This window comes from Alosa alosa, chromosome 15, assembly GCF_017589495.1.
Source record: "Alosa alosa isolate M-15738 ecotype Scorff River chromosome 15, AALO_Geno_1.1, whole genome shotgun sequence".
Lineage (NCBI taxonomy): Eukaryota > Metazoa > Chordata > Actinopteri > Clupeiformes > Clupeidae > Alosa > Alosa alosa.
Window position 1 is genome coordinate 18,263,947 of NC_063203.1, and position 19,904 is coordinate 18,283,850.

Below are 19,904 nucleotides of genomic sequence, written 5' to 3' on the forward strand. Positions count from 1 at the left end.
ATAGAGAATGTCATGGGCTTACTGGGTCCCGGCATGTTCTCAAAACTACTGTCAGTACCATTTATATTGCAGGGACCCTGAGAATATCATGCAATACAGTCATCATATAATTGTCCCCTGCTGCTGCCATCTGTATTTTCCTGAGAAAATGAACTAAGAGGTTGCTGCTGCTTAAGAGATCCTTCTAAACGGGGAGGGGGAGGGCGAGGGGGTGGAGGTGCCCTTCGCTTCTTTGGTGCTAATGATCTTGGGCTATTAAAACTCTGCATGGCTACTGGTAGCAGTCTCTCCATTCTTGCAGGGAACATCATGTGCTTGAGTGGGGATGGTGATGGGTATTCAGGGGATCCTGTGGAGTTTGAGTGGGTGGTGGGATGACGGGGTGGGGATGGTGATGGGAGATTAGGGGGGTTTGTGTGGCCTGGGGAGTTTGATTGCGTGGGGACGGGATTGGGTGTGGGTGGTGATGGGAAATCAAGGAGGTTGGGGTTGAAAATTGATCCAGAGTCTCCATCTGCCTGCTGAGGTTCTGAGAAGTTTGTTGCAGATGCTCCGCTTTCAGCATGTATTCCAGTAGTGTATTCCATGTTGTTGTGTGTTTGTGGTGACAAGGAGATGACGGAGGTGGGGAGGGGTATTGGTACTGGTGTTACAACATGACCCTTCCTTTCTGATATCCTCTCAGCAGCTTTGATAGGTGCTATCTCCTCATGCTCATCACATCCATTTGTTTGCTGAGATTCCAGGGAATTTGACGCCAGTGATTGACTTTGAGTCATTTTAGCAGCACCCATCTTATCTTGTCCAGTGGACATGGCTTGGCATTGTTGAGCTGGTTGTTTATGTTTCTCCAAGGTCTGCATTTCAGTGGAGGCTAGCGGGTGGTTATCAGAGGGCCCCACAGCAGGGGATGTTGGGCATATCTCTGTTTCAGCCTGTGCAGAGTGTTTTGGTTTAGCTGAGTTGTTGATGTCATCCGCTTGTTCCGTCTGTATGGCCACTGAGCGCTTATCAGAGGCTCGGCTCAAGGTTGGCAGAAAAAATGTTGGGTGCAGGAGAGAGAGGTGATAGTATTCGGTTAAGATCTTGGCCCCAGTCCAACTCAGCTCTGTGCTATTTGGTCTGAAGTATTCCCCTGCGATTCCAAAAAAGGTTAAAATTGTCAATAAAATTCATCCCAACTGAAAAGCATGTTTTGCGAGCCAGGTGTTTAAACTGAATAGTCTGGAAAATACAAAGCTTCCCTCTGCTGGGAGTGGGCCACTGATGAAAATTTGTATTCCAAGCTCATATAGGGCCGAGAAAAGTTCCTTGAAATCTTCTTTGACATACAGCTGTTCTCTGTAGATGTCATTTGCTCCAACATGCACAATGATGCGCTTGATAGTTGCATATTTTGACACCAGTTCTGCAAGCTTGTTTTTTGTGTCAGACACTGAAGCATTTGGGAAACAACATACAATCATCCTTTCCCCATTTATATGTCTCACAGCAGAGTTAAGCCTAGGACCCAGGGTTGTGGGATGAATAGGTGTCGAGTGCTGCTTCTTGTCTGTGCCCATCTTTCTATTGTTGTGGTTTGATCGCTGCCTGCTTTGGGTCTGTTCCCTGGGAAATTCCTCTCTCACGTCCCGGAGGCATTCAAATCTGTTCCATAGTGTTAGGGGTTGTGGGCTTCCCTTAGGACCACAAGCCCTGTAGTAGTTTGCTGATCTTTCTGTATTTCTGATACGAGGCCTGAAGTTAACATCTGAATTTACTGGTGTTGAGGTAATTACTGTTCTTGTATTACGTTTTTTGTTTTTTGGTCTGGCACCTTGCCTGTGCCAAGGCTCTGTACTCACATTTCCCTTTGTGAGGTCGATGCATTCATCTGCTCTATTAGCAGTGATATTAGACTGCTGGGTTACATTCTCTGCATTTCCAGTAGTTGCTGTACTCACTTCATGAGATGCCTCTCGTAGTTCATCTGTCGTTGATGGAAGGGCATGCATCTTTGATTCCAAAGTAGAAATCCTCTGTTCTAGCTCAGTACATTTTCGGCATGATCTCCTGGGTCTCTGGCCGGAGGAGCGCATTTTGTTTTAATCCAACTTCAAGGTGAATTGCCGTTCAGTTTTTGCTCGTTGACTTTGCTGGCTCATTTCAAGTAAAAAACTAACCACGTTAGTTAAAAGTTTTATGAATGAAAGAATGAAAAAGAGTGGAAATTGCTAAAAGGATAGGTGAAGCAGGAGCAGTGTGAAATGCGTCCTACTCGCTTGAGTAGGAGAGAGAGGAGGGAGCGTTACTTCCCATCCTCCAAAGATCCACGGCAAACCAATGAGTGGGTCCGCAACCCATTTGTCGATATTGAATAGTCCTAACTTGTCAGCGCAGGAGAAAGAGCAGTTGATCGAAATTGCAAATGACGGTGGTCTTAAGAGTGTGTATGAGGAAACCTCTCTGGCGGGTTTTTGGATCAAAACCAAAGCAGAATATCCCGAGATAGCCGTAAAAGCGCTGAAAACGTTGCTACCATTTCACACCATGTATCTATGCGAGGCCGGGTTTTCGGCAATGACTGCAAGACCAAATTGCACAATCCACTGGACATTTCAAACACACTGAGGGTGTCACTGTCTTCCATCACCCCCAGATGGAACCTTCTTGTTGCAGGGAAAATTTATAATGCACGTTTTTAGTTCCCATGTTTTGTTGCCATATTTTGTTAAGCATGTTCACACTTATAGATGTAGCTTCAAGTTGTTCAATATTCATAGTTCATATTGTTAAATTTTCACTTCTTCAAGTTCACGTTTTTCACATGTTTAAGAGATCGTTACCTTCACATAACTGGAGCTAGTTCTTTTCAAGTAATGCGCATGCACAACACATATGGAACATGGAACCCCGCCCCCGCCCAGATAGAAAGGTCATCTTGGACTTAAATTGAAGCTTACAAACTTGGGAAGTTTTTCATGTACATTGGAGGCAATGATATGTATAATAAAATGTTTGAAGATTATCACTAATGACAATTTGTCAGGCGGATAGACATTTTTTTTGTCTTTTAGGGTATATTGAGGGTGATATTTGACAGCAAAAAGGCAGCAATCCCCAGAATCTTTTTTTGTCAGTTTCCCCTATGTCTCAGGATACACCATGCAAAATTGTAGGGTTATATGACCATTTATGTAGCTGCAGTACCTTAATATTCACAATTGTATAATTCCGCCAAAAGCTTTTCCCAAAAAGGGTGTTTTTGGGCCCCTGAGACCAAACGGGACCGAGTTGGGGGTGGTCATTATCAACTTGTGATGGCCCACAGTATAAGATAACAGGAAATAGTAGTGAAAAAAAGGTAGCAAAAACATCCTGAGGAGTGGACCTGGCTCCCGCAGGGCTTGGGGGCTTGCCTTCTTCCTCCTCAGTAGCTTACTCGCCTCCTGGATGTTTGAGATAGTGGAGTGGTTGTTAGCTTGATAGGCAAACAGACTCACTTGATCCTTTTGTGCTGGGCTGAGGAGGACAAACAGTAGGCAGCGTGGGAAGATGATCAGTTGTTTCCAGCTGTGCCTCTTGGCCTTGTTGTGATTCATGCCTGTGGAACACGGGTATGAAAAATGTTGCGGTTGTTTAATGTTTTTTCCATTTGATCTTTGATCCATTCCATTTGAATTGTTTCTGTTTAACTATCTGAATCCCATTGAAATGTAAAATCTCTTCTACAGAGCACTGGAAATGATTTACCTCCACCTATAATAACGCTTAAGTGTGTGTGTGTGTGTGTTTTTGTGTAAGATCATCACAGACCGTGTTCCCTTCCATGACGAGAGTTCTATCTATCCAGTGGGCTTCTGCAGTACGCGTGTGTTTGCCAGCATGAAGAGTCCAGACCAGCAGTGTTTGTACACATGCCAGATCAAAGATGGAGGCACTGGCCCTCAGGTAGGTAGACACACACACACACACACACACACACACACACACACACACACACACATTATTTGACCATACAGCTTCTGGGAATGGCTTTGATCTTGAGTACACACTCACATCTAAGTGTGTGCGGGTCAGTAAACCACCCACCATGTAATGAGCACATCCAGATATACTCACAGGGATACACACACTCACATGCGCGCGCGCACACACACACACACACACACATATCTCTCACAAACACTGTCTTTGATTTTACATCAATTTGAACTGAGTACATGTGGGTATATCAAGTACATGAGGGCTAGCCACCCAACACAAAAACACACACACACACAGAGTGATAGACCACATGTGTTATCAATAGATCACCAGGTGTAGAACTGAAGGTTCAGTTTGATGTTAATCTTTGCTCACAGTTTTGATAAGAGATGTGTCACCGTGCATGCTTATGTACCATTCATGCGTTGATCCCTCATCCCCAGTTTGAGATTGTTCCGGAAGATGACCCCCAGAATTCCATAGCGGCCTCTTCAGCGCTCGGATGTCACACCAACCTGCTGAAAGCCATCACGGCCATCCGGTAACTACAGTGGGTCCCCGTTAAGTTTGGACGGGTTCCTTCAGGAATCACGCACCCCATTTTCTCAGCAGAAATGGCACAAACTGCAGTTGACACAAACAGCCACAAGGTGTCACTCTGGAGTTCTGCCACTACTATTTTTGATACGACTTGACTTACTGCTTCCATGATGCATTTTCCAAGTCCGTAGAACAATCAGAGAAAGCTGAGCCATTACCAAACATATATGATAATACAATAGCGTGAGTTTATATATCTTATACCAGGGGTGTCCAAACTTTTTGCAAAGAGGGCCAGATTTGATAAAGTGAAGATGCCCAGGGGCCAATAGTTTGTTCGGACATTTTTTAACTACAAAAGTTTCAACACCGAAAAATCGCTGCAGTGCGGACCCCCGACTTAGCCACCTCACATCGTTGTGATATATTACGTCTCCGTATTCAGCCTGGATGTCAAGCAAGAACTGCTGAAACTGTCGGTGGTATAATGCTTTAGAGCGAATAGAATTGATTGCCTTTACCACTGGTTTCATAACATGATCAAATTTGAGATGTTTGGCGCAGAGAGCCTGTTGGTGAATTATACAGTGAAGTTTAATGGCGTTACCTCCTTCTTCGCTGACTTTATTGCAGATCAGTGTGGACAATCCACTTCGCTCACCAGCCATGGCAGGCGCACCATCGGTAATGATCCCAGAAACTTTACTCCATAGTAGTTTCATATCATCAACAGCTTCACAAACCAGCAGCTCCTCTGTTATGTTCATGTTATTGTCAACTCCTCTTAAAAAAATCAGTAGCTGTGCAGTGTCAGATGCATCTGTGCTTTCATCGCAGGCTAATGAGAAATAATCAAAAGCCTCTCCCCTGTCCCCCAGTTGGCTCTGAATATCCGCCGATATGTCCTCAACTCTCCGTGCCACAGTGTTACGTGCCAGGCAAACATTCGCAAATTCTTGCTTCTTCTCAGGGCAAATGTTCTCCACCATTTTCATAACACAGTCTTTGATAAATGTACCTTCAGTAAAAGGTTTGCCATGTTTAGCTATTAACATGGCCACTTCGTAGCTTGCTTTGGTGATATTTTCTTTTGACTCATAGGCCCGCGTGAAGAATCGCTGTTGTGATGCCAGTGAAGCTTGGAGCTGCTTCACTTTTTCAGCACGGTCACTCCCTGTTAGCTTGTCGTATGTGTTAGCATGTTTAGTCTGGTAGTGTCTCTTTACGTTGAAATCCTTAAACAAGGCAACCGTCTCTTTACAAATTAGACAAACACAATTGCCTTGATTTTCAGTGAAGAAGTATTGTAATTCCCATTTCTCTTGAAAGCGGTGGCCCTCACTGTCAACTTTCCTCGTTTTCTTTGCAGTGGCCATGGCAGAAATGAGCGGAGAGGGGTTCGCGGCACCGATGCAGAGACTGATAGTATTAAAGTGGTGCTGCCACCATTTGGTGAAAGGAGGAATTACAGTTTCAAGTTTTATGATTTATTTATTCTGTTTGACAGTGCAGGCGGGCCATAAATAATACATTATAAGACCGAAGCTGCGGGCCGTATGAAATCTGACCGCGGGCCGTGATTGGCCCCCGGGCCGGACTTTGGACATGCCTGGGTTATAACGAGCTGTGTGCGCCTGGAAAGACAATAAGATGCTTTCTGAATAGCACAGCGAAGACGGCTCTGGTCATCCCATACCCTCCCCCCACTTCCTGTAGCCTACCATTATGACTTTGCCATTTTGGGACATTAAGGGCTAGTCCACACGTACGAAACCGATCTTTTTTTCCTCCGTCTTCCCTGAAACCGCATCAAGAATATTTGCGTCCAAACGGATCCATCTCAACACGACTCAACACGTTACTTCATACCCCAGGCCTATAGGTGGCACTGTTTCTTTACAGAAATTGACCAAAGTTTGTGCTTTACAAACAGACAGAATAAGCTATGACAAAATGGCTAGTGCAAGGAAACCAGAATTGTTTGTGTGGACTGATGGTGAACTGTCAACTGTAGTCAACTGTAAAACTAATAAACTTTATTTTACGGTTTGTGAAGGGTGCAGTCCGTCCTTTATATGGCTAACGAGGTAGGCCTACTAATCACCTTTACTTTCTTTGGTTGTAGTCCGTGATTCACATTAGTTTTGGCTATCACTAAACGCAAGGCTTACCCAAGTTCTAGGCTATTCTGTCGCCACATTTAATATTGCTATAAAACCTTCGTTAGTAACAATACGTTTGCCTGCATCAAATCAAATCGTGCATTTGCAATCAGTGTTCTACCATCGGCTTAACGTGAGTTCTAAGCGTCTTTGTATGCTTATATCTGATTTCACTCGACTGTGAATGCATGTATATATGTTGTAAGACATGTAAAATAAATGAATGACACTGGAACTACGCACAAATTAATGTAGCCTGAACTTACACCGCACTTTCCTAATAACTTAAGTTCTCTCGCGTCACAGACAGTAGCTAGAATGCATTATCCAGGGCAGCTGAGGTGACATCATCGATACGCAAGCAGGATGTGCGGTTTCGCTGTCTAAACGAATTCAAACGGGCTACGGTTTCAGATTTCTCCACTCTGGGACCAGGTTTCAGAAAAAGTCGGGTTTCGGGCAGTGCGTTTACAGGATTCGCTTGGGCCGCCGCCAAGACGAAGCAAAACCTCTGCGTTTAACCTAAAAAGCGTCTCCGTGTGGACGGGCCCTAAGCCCCCCCTCCCCTACCCCCTTCTTTCACAAGCAGTGGGGGAGCGCGGGGCACAAAGTAACACTTTTTGGTAGACAAAGGAGGGTTCTCCGCGCTTCTGTCGTTTGGCCACAATCCGGTGCAACCAGGCCAGGACAGATATTTTAGAGCAGGGGTGTCAAACTCATTTTCATAGAGCCCACATCATTGAATTTATAGGTTACTGAGGGCCACATAATCGGCGAACATGTGCATGGTGCAACCATGAAATCGGTATTGCAGTATGGCTTATTCAAAATTGGTGTGTAATGGTCCTAACCACTTTAAAATAAAAAAACAAACAGCCTACAACAGTAACATTTTCAAATGCAACTTCTAGGCCTACAGTAGGCCTATTAGTTAACAACTGATCAATATGCATTCAAAAACAAATTCACGCGTGTACAATATTTGTCCGTTTCCCGGTTTTAGGTCCGTGCATTGCAAAAAAAGTAGCCTACATAGCATAACAATATCCACATGCAATAATACAACAACAACGTCTACGATGACCTATTAATTTGGACAAATTGATACAGCCCTATAGCTAAAGTTACCTTTAGTTTTGTTCTAGCGTACCGTGACGTCTGGCTTTAAACAGCTGTAATCTAACATTCTGACAAGCACACCAATTGCCTACCTTGTTCTTGCCCATCTGGAATAACTCCTCTAGCTTTGCTGTCTCCATCCTTTCTGTTTTCGTTGTTTAAACTTGTGATATCCATAACTAGTGAATTAGCCCAACATTGTGTGCTGATAACCATATAGGCCCTATAGATAGCCAGGTAAAAGAAAACAACAAGTAGCCTAGTTGTGCCTGCGTGCGTATTCTGTCTTTAAAGTTTAATAATGTTCTGCACCTTTTACTAAAGAATAAAGAAAATTAAGAAGACATCTGAGCTGCACCGGCGTCGCTCCTCTCTAACACTTTTTGGCTTTGGCTAAATATTTCTAAAATCATTTGAGTTTCACTAGTCACATGTTTTAACAAGCAACACTTCTTATAGAACTAATAACAGACGTGTGTCGAAAATTGACTTTATTTTCCATACGGAGAAATAACATATGCAGAGTCTACCAAGGTCAATCTTGCCAAAAAAAAGCCCTCAAACCTGAAAACACATGAGGCAAAAAAAGTGCAAAAAATCACAAAACTAACTAAACTAACACGCATATTTTTGTATTGCAATCATTGTAGCCTACAGTTGTAACAGTCGTTTTACTCCCCCCGTATCGCCATTATAAAGAACGTTTAACGTGTCCCAAAAACAGCTATCAATTAATCACCAAACGTCTTATAAACAAGTATTGCCAGGAGCAACACCTTGCAAAAAATGATAACAATAGGCCTAGGCCTTTATATGGCTCTGCTCCTGCCTAGATTCGAACTCCGAGCTACCTGAAAGTTGCAGACCTGTTCTGGAAATACGCGCATTAACCCACTCGACCGTCAGACAACGCTATCTGCTTCGAGTAGGCCTATTGGGTAGGACTGTAGCCTACACTGGTTGCTGTGGCACAGTCTTGAGTGACCGAATTCGTTTTCCTTTGTCATATGAATACTGTCATTTTGTTAACATTACTGTTAAGGAGATGCTGTAGGCAAAGGCTATATTTCAACCTCGTTAGTGTAGTAAAAAAAAATCAGAACTATTCACAAGGTTTCTGGGCAGCATATTTATGTTCTGTTAGCAAGCGAACTCATGACTACCGACAAAGTAGCCTACTGCCAGCTGACGAAGCTCTCATTTTAAAACATTACTGAGAGACCGGCACTGTACAATCAAGAAATCTTGCCACTGAATCCAAAACTATGTTAAACATTATGTACAAAGCTTAGGCTACAGTGGACTAGCATGTTGCAGGGGCTGCTAAAAACACAGAGAAACGCTGAAAACTCGGCCAATCACAGCCCTTGCTGTCGAATGCGCCGTCCGGTTCGACCGTGGAATGCCACAGCAGACTATGCTGCCCCCAAGCGGCTGCAGTTGTACTTACATTTCACCCAGCTGCGTGAATCACCTTGATCGTGAATGAAGTGTCAATTTTTAACTGGTACAGCAACACACACACATACACACACACACAGAGATGGATGGGTCTGATATGCTGCCAGAGGAATAGATAGCTACTTTCCTGTTTTGTGACATGGGTGGGTTTGTGGGAAAATTTCCAATAGTCATAGTCAAGTTTATTTATGTAGCACAATTTAAAACAACCTGTGGTTGACCAAAGTGCTCAAAAAAATCCATTAGTTAGCTGTTTAATGATTAATAGGGTTGTTATTGTCCAACTGGCTACATTTTAAAGACATGTAGACATTAAAGGGAAAAGTACTTTTGATTTTCCTTTTATCCATGACCTGAAGTCCACCTCCCATAGGGGGTCAGAACTAGTAACAGCTAATCTCTCATCATGACAACTCTTTCACTATTTTTTATAATCCATCATGAACACCTGTGTTGGCACTATTATTTCTTTGTAATCCATTAAGAACACTTTTTTCTATAAGTAATGGTAAGACTTTGTCTGCGATAGACTTGTTGCTCTCATGCTTGCCTAAGATGCTTGGGTGTTTGTAACCTGTCTCCGGCGTCGTGCGGTCAGCTTACCTTTTTGAGTGAGTTACTTTTTGGATTAATACTTAATTTTTACCACAGGTTAAGTAAGAAAATGAGCAGAATATGTGCAGAATCTCAGTGTAGCCTCTTGCTTTAGTGTTACTGTTTACTTTGAGAAGGTCACCAGGGGCCTATTGCACAAAAGCAGAATTAAGACATCCGGGATAAGTTACTGAGCTGCGCTCAATGAATCTAAAACAAGAGCGTACAGGCTTAATTGGTTGCACAAAGACCAAGCCAGGATGAGCAGACACGGATTCATCAAGCCAGGTGAAACCTATCCTGGATAAGTGCACGCTCGCAGCTCCCTCAAATAGACCCCGCCACCGATCACAGATTAACTGATTCCCCATAGCAACTAGAGCGGCTTCATTGCTTCTTCTACGGTGTAACGTAGGTAGCGATAGCCTTTTCACAACAGCAACAAACAGCAACACCTCTGTTTAGGAGAATATTGCAACTATTGTCGTGACAACCACGCGCACAATGGTTACGGTGCTCCCGTGACGTCGCATTGTGGCATGACAGGTCGGGAATGGCGATGTGTAAAAGTTAATTAATGATCACAGACGTTTAAATAATGACAGTGGGTCTAGTTATATGTGATAAAGTGTGGTGGGCAGTGGAATAACTTGGTTTCCGTTTGTGGTGACTGCTGACTGAAATAAGGGATGAGATTAAATAGATCCTGGAATTTAGCCTGGTCTGGAGCAGGCTAGCTCCACAGAATAAATCGCCATGGTAACTTATAACATATAACTTATAACATATCCTGCTGCCCCCTATCCCGCTTTTGTGCAACTGGATCACGGATAAATTGAGCCAGGATAACCAAGATATCCCGGCCTAATCCCTTATCCTAGTTTTGTGCAGTAGGCCCCTGGTTGAAAAACATCCCAAAAGAATACTTTCTAGCCCCCACAATTGAAATGGACATGCTGTCATTGGAATTTAACGTTTCTTTTGTATGCCAATCTCAGGCCATGTCAAAAAAAATCCAGTGAAAGCTAAAAAATGTCCAGGTGTGCCCTTATGAAGGTTTAGCTGAGTTGTGCATGTTTGGAGAAGAGTGATCCATGATCAGCATCCAAGATACAAGTGATCCATTTTGAGAGGGAGTAAAAATTTCAAGCACCAAAACACCATCCACAATGTGGAAAATAGCTATAGAAATTTATTCGTTTTGGGTGTCTTTCAGGCAATGGGACCTGGTGAATTTCTCAAAGTAAACGGTAACACTAAAACAAGGGGCTACATTGAGATTTTTGGTGGAAAAGATCAGGCAGTCTGCCGAGAGTCCTGACCTCAATCCGTCAAAAAAGTGAGCACAAGGCCAGAGTGATGGCAAATAATCGTTCCTGCCTCAAAACCCAGATTGCTGCTAAAAAGGTGCGGTCTACAATCATTGTGGAGACATGGAGAGGCTTGGTAGGTATTATAAAAACAAAGTACGGTTCAAGAACACATTCTCCGTTTGTCGACAAACACCATTTTTTTTGTGTCGCCCTCTGAGGGGCTCTTGCATCCTCTCAGGTGTACTTTGAGGTGAAGAACCACTTTGAGAGCTTTGATGGCAAATAAAGATGTTTTCATTGATTATTTAAAAAGGGTATGAATAATTTTGGACATGCCATTTTTCATAAAAATGTTAAAAAAAAAGATAAAAAAGAATCAAAAAATAATCCTATGTTTCTACCACATTGTGTTACCTTTTGGCATGTGGCAGTGTCATTTTCAGTCAGAACAAACATATTACTCAAGAGAAAATCAACATTACATCAATATTTGCCAGGGGTATGAATCATTTTGTTCTTAACTGTATATATAGAGAAAGTGAGAGAGAGAGAGATGAATAGCTTTCCTTCCCTTCTTATTTTTTTACTTCCTTCTCCCCCTCTCATCTCTGTCCGTGTCTGTCTAACCACTCTCTGTAGGGGTAAGCCACAGGTCCCTATAGTGCCATCTGGAGCAGACTTCTTTGGCTACTCTCACCCAACCATCCAGAATCTCATTCAGAGTTGCCCTGGAGCACGCAAGTGTAGCAAGTAAGTTACGTGTGTGTGTGTGTGTGCATGCGTGCGTGAGTAGTGTGTGTGTGAATACTGACTGGTCACCCTACAACAGCTGTGTGTGTGTGTTACTGCATTAATGGAATATATTCCTATGCAGTGTATTTTCTGACTAATGCATCTTGGTTTACAGCTACCGTTGGGTTCGGTTTGAGGTTTGTCGTCCGGGTGACGGGCAGGTACCACACACACTCGCGGAGGATGATGCGTCTGTAAACTTCGAGGCATTCCAGCGGCAGCAGCAAGGCTTCAGTGGCGGCGCGTCGCCAGAGCGACCAGCCAGTGCCATCTCTGGTGAGTTGGAACAGCTAAATGCCTGCTTTGGGTGCTAAAGTTTTCCTTTGGGTGCTAAAGTTTGCAACACACTACTTTAAAAGGACAAAAGGTATAAACTAGACAAATGTCATCACATAAAATCTAATTCCACAAATGTTCTTTCATTAAAAGTAACAAAAATGGCTCTCAAGTGAAAATTATACCAGTATACTATAGACTGTTTATGCATCGCAGTAACTTTTGTTTACTGTATGCTTGCAACACCCTCTGTTGATGACTTATCCTTGGTTCCGTTCCAAACTGGTGGCAATGTGAGCTGTTTGACTAGATAGCAGGTTAAAAACAAAGTACGGTTCAAGAACGCATTCTCTGTTTGTCGACAAACACCATTTTTTTGTGCCACCCTCTGAGGGGCTCTTGCATCCTCTCAGGTGTACTTTGAGGTGATGTTCAATTTTATTTTGTACGATTTTGCAGGTCGGCCCCCACAGGCCCCTGGCTCTTCCCATCACCATCTCCTGAGTACTGGTGCTTTGCCAACAGCGACCTCCTCCTCACAGTTTGGAACATAACATGATCTGCCACACACTCAAGCACACAGAGACGCAGGCACCAGGGCCAGCTTGTGTAGGACCGATCAATCAGTCCTCATCTTCCAGAACAGCCTTTTTCTTATTTTTGGAATAACAAGTTGTCATTCTGGTTTTTGTGTGTGTGTCCCTCTGTGAAGGCTCGTTCTCATAAGTTGCTCTCGTTGGGTTCAAAAAATTGATTTCCTGTACTGGTACCATTTCCAGGGTTCCCACTCCAAGTGAAATAATGAAGGGTACAATATAGTCCAGTCATTTTAAGCAAAAATAGGGGTCAACGTTGAACAAATTGCAACAGAAGAAAACTGATTTTGTATCCTCAATATGTCCTGAGTAAGGGAAAAAAAGCCCCGAAGAATCCAAATAGGGGAAAGTTTAGAAAAAGACCTAAATATACCCTATTCATGCGCCTACACAGTATTGAGTTGATTACTTACATCAACACTGCAAAAAATGCCCCACTTGAAACAAGAAAAATAATCCCTAAAATGAGGTTAAAATCATGCATTTCAAGCCAAAAAAATCTGCCAATGGGGTAAGCATTTTTTTCTTGGTAAGAATTCTCAAAGTTAGTAAGAAATTCTTGCTACCTGCATTCTTAAAACTAGGCAAACCTTTAACTCAAAATAAGGCCATATAGCTCATATTCAATAACTGGAAGGAAGGAATATTTGCTTATAGTAGACAATAAGTCTTAAATCAAAAAACTGTAAATAAGTGTGTTTTGCTTCATATTAGCCTGTAGAAATAACTTATGATGCTTACACTGAGATTTTTTTTTCTTGTATTGAGAACACGATAAGTAAAGCTATCTTGAAATAAGACAATATGGGCTACCATAAATGCAGTTCAAAAGTGTTTATTGCTGAATTACCAGTCACAAACCAACACAACAGGTTTTTATGCTTGGGCTGCAAACATGTTGCAAACAACAAATATAAAATAAAAATCTCCATGATGCTCAATTAGGCTGGGGGAGGAGGAATGAGAGAGAAAGGGAGGGAGAGAGATCAAAGGGAGAGTAAGAGAAAGATAGAGAGCAAGAGGGGGAGAGATGGAGAAAGATGAGGGAGAAGAGAAGGCAGAGAAATAAAAGGATAGAGATGAAGGAGGAAGAGAGAAAGGGGAGGGAAAGAGAGATGGGACAGAAAGATAGAAAGAGTTAGAGAGAGTGAACAGGTGAAAGATAGAGAAAGAGGGAGAGTGGACAGAGAGAAAGAGGGAAAGTGAGTTGAGAGGGGGCTGAGAGACAAAGAGAGAGGTTGGGGGGAGTGGGTGACAGAAAGAGGGATGTGAGAGAAAGAGGGGGAGAGAGAGAGATGAAAGAGAAAAAGTAAGAGGGAGAGAATAAGGGGAAAGAGGGAGAGAAAGAAAGAGGAAGTTGGACATGTGAAACCTGTTCATTCTAAGAAGGCCTTCCTTCCACTCTCCAATGGCCTTCTTGTAGGAAGGGGTGACATCGCCATCATGGAGTGTGTCTCCGACAACTTCAGTCTGTATCACAGAGAGTAGTGTGCAGATAGTCTTTGGGTAACGTAGGTGGAAAATGTAGTAGCAGCCCATGAGGTACAGGATCGTTTCATGAAATTTCTCGCGCGGAAATGTGCACAATGTTGTTGCTCCAACGGCGAGAAGGCAGTTTTCTTCTCCTAACAGGACAACTGGATATGCTTTGAGTGCGCAGGAAAGTGTCCGGGTTCTCTGAGGGCTGCAAAGACAAAGTGGACAAAATCAAACATGACTGCTGTTTCACTCATGTTTGTTTTAAAGCGCTCCTGCTGGTTTACATGCAATTGATGTGTTAGCCTCTCAGTTTGTGAGCATGTTTGTATGTGTGTACACTAGGGTTGCAAAGGGGCGGAAAAAAACTTTTCATGGGAAGTTAAGCTGGGGAATATTGGGAATATTCCAAATTGGAAACTTTCATGGAATTAAAGGAAATTATGGGAATTTTTGGTAATTCATACTGTTTCATATACAAACATTAACATTTTGTTTCGTAATAAGCAATATGATTTGTTTGTTCGTATTTTCACTTAGCTTAGCATACAAAGCTAGCTACCATGCTAGCGGGAATCCCATTCTCCGCCTATGTTTTACTAGCACCTTAAACTAGCAACACTGAAACCACTGAACTGCCCAAGATAAACCACGCCAGTCAACAACAAAATCCGATTGGTTGGAACATTAACTGACTATCAGTTTGTTCAGTTAAAATCCCAGAAAATGGTAAAAAAAAATAAAAAAATACAATGACACAACATACCACCCTAACCAAACCTTATAGATTATTTAAGTTATATATAAGTTGTCAAGCTTAATCAGACAGATTAATCTTCCCATTACAGTTTATGCAAAATGACGTACACCCATTTGAATGACAAAAGTGACGACAAGCCAATAACTGGGCAACTCTGTTTGCAAACTTCCCCCAGTTTCACATCAGTTATTCCCACACTAGATGACATTTTCACTGGGAATGTATTTTCCCCATGCACATGAACACACCATAGGTTTCCTTTATGTCTAGTAGCCTATGCTGATTGCTGTGTGCATGGGATTGACATATGTGCAGGGTAGAAATTTGACTGAAATTGCATTAAATCAGGTTGTTTTAACTAATATTATGCTGCAAGATGGGGTTTTGCCCACTACATTTAAGTTCCCCGTTATAGACTAACTTGCCATATTAAAAATTCCCAGTTTATTTCCATATATTCCCGTTAATTCCCATGGAAAGTTTACAACTTTGAAAATTCCCGAAATTTTGCAACCCTAGTGTACACCAGTCCTTACAAAGGAAACATGAGTCATGTCTGACTCACTGTTAAAACGTGGAAAATTGCCTCGATTTGGCTGCGTGCCTTTGACTGTGAGGGAAAGAGCTGTGGTAAAGCGGTGAAGACGGCGATGGCATGTTCAACTAAATCAAAAGAAAACAAAAATCAGATGAGAAATAAACACTGAACTCAATATTCAGATTGCTAACCCCACCACACCATATTACTCACCGCCGTCCATAGTCAGGGGGGGGCTTCATTACACACTTCACCACTCCATAGTATTGGACCTTACTGTAGAATGAATCCCATCCATCTCTCAAGTCTTTGAAGAAGTCAATGTTGTCCATTTAAACAATTCGACGAAACTCGTCTATGATCTGAAATGGAAAGGAAACAACAAAGAAAATGAATGACTGTTTTAATAGTTTAATAACAATAAGAGAGGATAGGAAGATGAGAGAAAGAGGCAGAGAGAGAGGGATGAAGGAGAAAGGAGAGAGAGGAAGAAAGAGGGACAAAGTGAATAAGAGGGAAAGAGGGATGAGAAGATAACGACAAAGGAGAATGGGGGAGGAATTAAAGAAAGGGGAGGGAGAGTGACAGAAAGCAAAAGAGCAAGAGAGAGAGATGAGAGATGAAAAGAAAGAGAAAGGGGCGGGAGAGAGACATGAAGGAGAAAGTAAGAGAAACATAAAGAGGAAAGGGACAGAGAGATAGAAAGAGATGGAGAGAGAGCAAACATGTGAAAGATAGAGAAAGAGGGAGAGTGGACAGAGATGGAGAGAAAGAGGGAAAGTGAGTTGAGAGGGGGCTGAGAGACAAAGAGAGAGAGGTTGGGGGGAGTGGGTGACAGAAAGAGGGATGTGAGAGAAAGAGGGGGAGAGAGATGAAAGTTGTACAGCCGAAAAGGTTGTCTTACATGGTCAAGATCCCGGAAGCAAGGGTAGGCCTCAAGTATCTTGGCAGGCCTATCTTGCTCTCTGATGGTATCCGAATCAATAAACTTTCTACGAGCTGGAAACTCTAGGTTGAGCAGTTGTGAGACAGCAGCTCTTAGGCTTCTTTGACTTAAACATTGTTTGCAGTGTGCTATAATGCCGCACCTGCACCTTCTCACTATCCATAGGCTCAGGAACTGCAAAGAATAGAGAAACAAACACACAGTAAACATCACAGTAAAGCAGAAGCACTCACTTTTGCCATCACAGAGCCAGTTCAACTAGACCAATGGTGGGCTTTCACTGGAGAATACAGGCCTTCCATTGTATTTCACTGGAATGGCTGCTTACCACAAACATACACAGCTGGTCAAAAGTTTGTGATCACTTTAAATTCTATTGTTTTTAATGGAAACACACATGAGATCATTGAGCATAGGAAATGGAGCGAATAGATGTAAACATTGTCAGGACGATGACAACACTGTCAGAGTAAGAAATGCTGATTTTAATGGCAATTATCACTTTGTATGTCAAAGTGGCCTTCAAACTTTCAAACATCAAAAACAAGCCACCTTTTGTAGCAATTACAGCCTGGCAGGCATTGGGTATTCTTGCTGTCAGTATTCCAAGTTAATCTAATGGTCCCAGACGTCCACACTGTCTCCACCGTGCTTGACAGATGGCATGAAGTATAGGTCCAACATAAGACGTGGTAGTAAAATAGGAGATTTATAAAGAGTGAAAAGTGGTCTTGAAGAAAGGCTACCTTACCCTCACCATGCTATACCCTGTGGACATCATTTGATTAGGGGACAAGAAATAGATAAAACTGGCCCAGGGTATATAGCATGGCATGGGTATGGTAGCCTTCCTCCTTCACTTTTCACACTATACAAATCCTGTTTTACCAACTCAGATGTTAGACAGATACTTCACATCATCTGTCAAGCACAGTGGAGGCAGCATGAGGGTTGGGACCATCAGAGATCTGCCTGGCTGTAATTGCTGCAAAAGGTGGCTTTTTTGGTGAAGGCTAAGACTGGAGTACAGTCATAATTTATTTTCTAATCATTATTTCTTACTGACTGTCATCATGTACTGTTTACAACTGTTTGATGCATTTCCTGAAGGATACTCTTATGTGTGTTTCTATTGATAACAAGAGAATTTAAAGTGGTCATAAACTTTTGATCGACAGTGAAGATTCTTTTATGAGACTAATGGTCATTGGTCAATAGATAATTTTCCACATTACAGCTAATGGCCTTTGATGGCATGCTGGTTGAAAATCAAGGAAACAAAAGACTGCAGTGCAGTCAGACTGTAGTACAATAAAATGCAACCTACCACTTTAACTATATTACCTGAAACACTTAATCTGAATAGTTTTACATGCAAGTGAAATGTAAAATACCTGTGAGTGTGAATGACTCATCTTCACTGTCCCCCTGTTGGTATACTTGGTTGGCCCTTTTTGGAGTACTCGTCCTGGGTGATGTTTCCAAGATGAGCGTTGAAGTGCTGGAATCACAAATCACTGAAGGTGGAGCTAAGACTCTCATCAGCATCCCCAACTTGGCGTTGCTTATTGGCAGGTGGAGCTTTGGATTTGGATTTGACAGGACATTTGATTTTATACACCTGTGGAAAGGGACCTGATGAAACCCATGAATACAAGATAACACCTTTATTGTATAACAAAAGTATAATAATCATAAAAATGTAATAATGATTATTTTAGTGTAATATTAATAATAATAACCTTTATTCTACACAATAATTTCTTAGTCCTGCTTAAGTTTGCAAAAGACTTAAAGGCATGCGAGACCCTAGGTGAGTGAAAAGCTGGCGCGCCCTCCACTGGTTAAGTGCTAGTGTTTTAGTCACTGTAGTTTTCTTACATGGTCCTCGGCGTGGATTTTGAGACATATATCTTTCCGTCGAAGAAAGTGCTCAGGACCAGGAAAGAGATCCCTAATGTCATCTCTAGATAGTGTGTGCAGGGTATCCTCGCTGATATTAGCTGCTGTTGAGTATAAAGCACAAACACAAACATTAGTTTACATTTCTCTGGTTAAACTCAATATCTACATTTAGTCATTTAGCAGACGCTTTTATCCAAAACGACTTACAAGGGAGGATAACATTCAAGCTATGTTGCAACAGAGACATGAGTAAATATGCTAGTTAGCGATACCTAGCCATGCTGACTAGCGCCTTAGCATGAATTTGACGAACTAGCCGATTGAAATAGCTTAAATTAAATTTGAAATAAACAATATTACCTCTGAGGGTGGCAAGCGTTACATCATCAAAATCTTCCATGTCAGATCGATTTTGTGGCAACAAACACTTTCCTCTTCTTGGTTACTTACTTCTCTTCTTTCTTCAAACACGATATCCAAATGCATACGCGCGCCCAAACCGAACAGGTGGAATGTAGCAAGTGGTTTCAGTAGGTCTCAAGTAGCATACAGACAACACACACACACATTCATTAACAGCAGAAAAAGTAATTAAAGTATATAATATAAAAACACAACTAAGCAATAAGGACAGTAGAAGATAAAGAATATACTAAAATACAAATTATACTAACTAACACTTAATCTAAATCAATTCTATAACAGTATCCACATAGTGGTGATTAATCAATCAGATGCGCTTGCAATGACTGAGGCAGGGACAGCCTGTGATTCTCTGTGCATAGTAAGGTAAGGTAAGGTAAGGTGCTCGGTGTGAGTGAGTGTCATGGTGATAGTGCAAATGAGTAGGCTAAGTCCAACAGTGCAACAATTCAGAAATAAAGTCTATATATCTATTATTAGATATTAACCTCCGTTGCTCAGCCAAATGCCTTCCTGTTAAGTCCTGTTATCACGGAGTTACAGGCGATAAACGATTTTTGATGGTCACAAGTTTACTTCATTAGGGACTGTTCGTTATTTAGGGGCTACCGGAGGAGTTTTGGGAGCATTAGTCCAAAAAGACGTGACCCTCCCTCGCCAGCAATACATTTTTCTATGACCCTCCAAAGTGATTATGAAAAAATCACTGTCAACTTTTTCCGGGTTTATCGCCTACTGTATTTTAACGTTTTCACATATTTGGCCATCGCCCGGTTATCATAGGCTATCACGAAACCAAACTACAAAGGCTTAACACTTTAACAGGGGAATTAATTGGGCATGAATCATGCTGAACGCTATTTCGCTACCTTAGAATAATAAGGTTCTATCTGCGTTTTGAGTAGGTACAACCGGACGATTGAAACAGGGACGAATGAAACATTCGGTTTTCTCCGAAAGTGCAACGATGATAGACAGTCATCATTTGGACAAAACATGGAGCATATTAACCTCCGTTGCTCAGCCAAATGCCTTCC

The 19,904-nt window shown here is 42.2% G+C and overlaps 1 protein-coding gene and 2 long non-coding RNA genes across 5 annotated transcripts in view; 1 reads left to right on the plus strand and 2 right to left on the minus strand.

Annotated features, from left to right (window-relative positions):
• tbrg1 (transforming growth factor beta regulator 1) overlaps positions 1-12,907 on the plus strand; it is a 28,151-nt gene extending 15,244 nt beyond the window's left edge. For all 3 annotated transcript variants that reach the window (XM_048265355.1, XM_048265356.1, XM_048265354.1), the window contains 5 exons: positions 3,784-3,930; positions 4,410-4,507; positions 11,795-11,905; positions 12,063-12,223; positions 12,683-12,907. In XM_048265355.1, the coding sequence (XP_048121312.1) occupies positions 3,784-3,930; positions 4,410-4,507; positions 11,795-11,905; positions 12,063-12,223; positions 12,683-12,777 (612 nt within the window). In that variant the 3' untranslated portion in view covers positions 12,778-12,907. The remainder of the gene's footprint in view (positions 1-3,783; positions 3,931-4,409; positions 4,508-11,794; positions 11,906-12,062; positions 12,224-12,682) is intronic.
• A 1,510-nt stretch (positions 12,908-14,417) lies between these two features.
• LOC125308769 lies at positions 14,418-16,586 on the minus strand. Its single transcript, XR_007195965.1, has 4 exons — positions 16,498-16,586; positions 15,807-15,955; positions 15,621-15,718; positions 14,418-14,503 (listed from the first exon to the last, which is right to left on the minus strand). It is a non-coding gene; the product is annotated as an uncharacterized LOC125308769 (long non-coding RNA).
• A 1,485-nt stretch (positions 16,587-18,071) lies between these two features.
• On the minus strand, positions 18,072-18,896 carry LOC125308770. The gene is made up of 3 exons (XR_007195966.1): positions 18,805-18,896; positions 18,421-18,545; positions 18,072-18,160 (listed from the first exon to the last, which is right to left on the minus strand). It is a non-coding gene; the product is annotated as an uncharacterized LOC125308770 (long non-coding RNA).
• Positions 18,897-19,904: the final 1,008 nt, after the last annotated feature.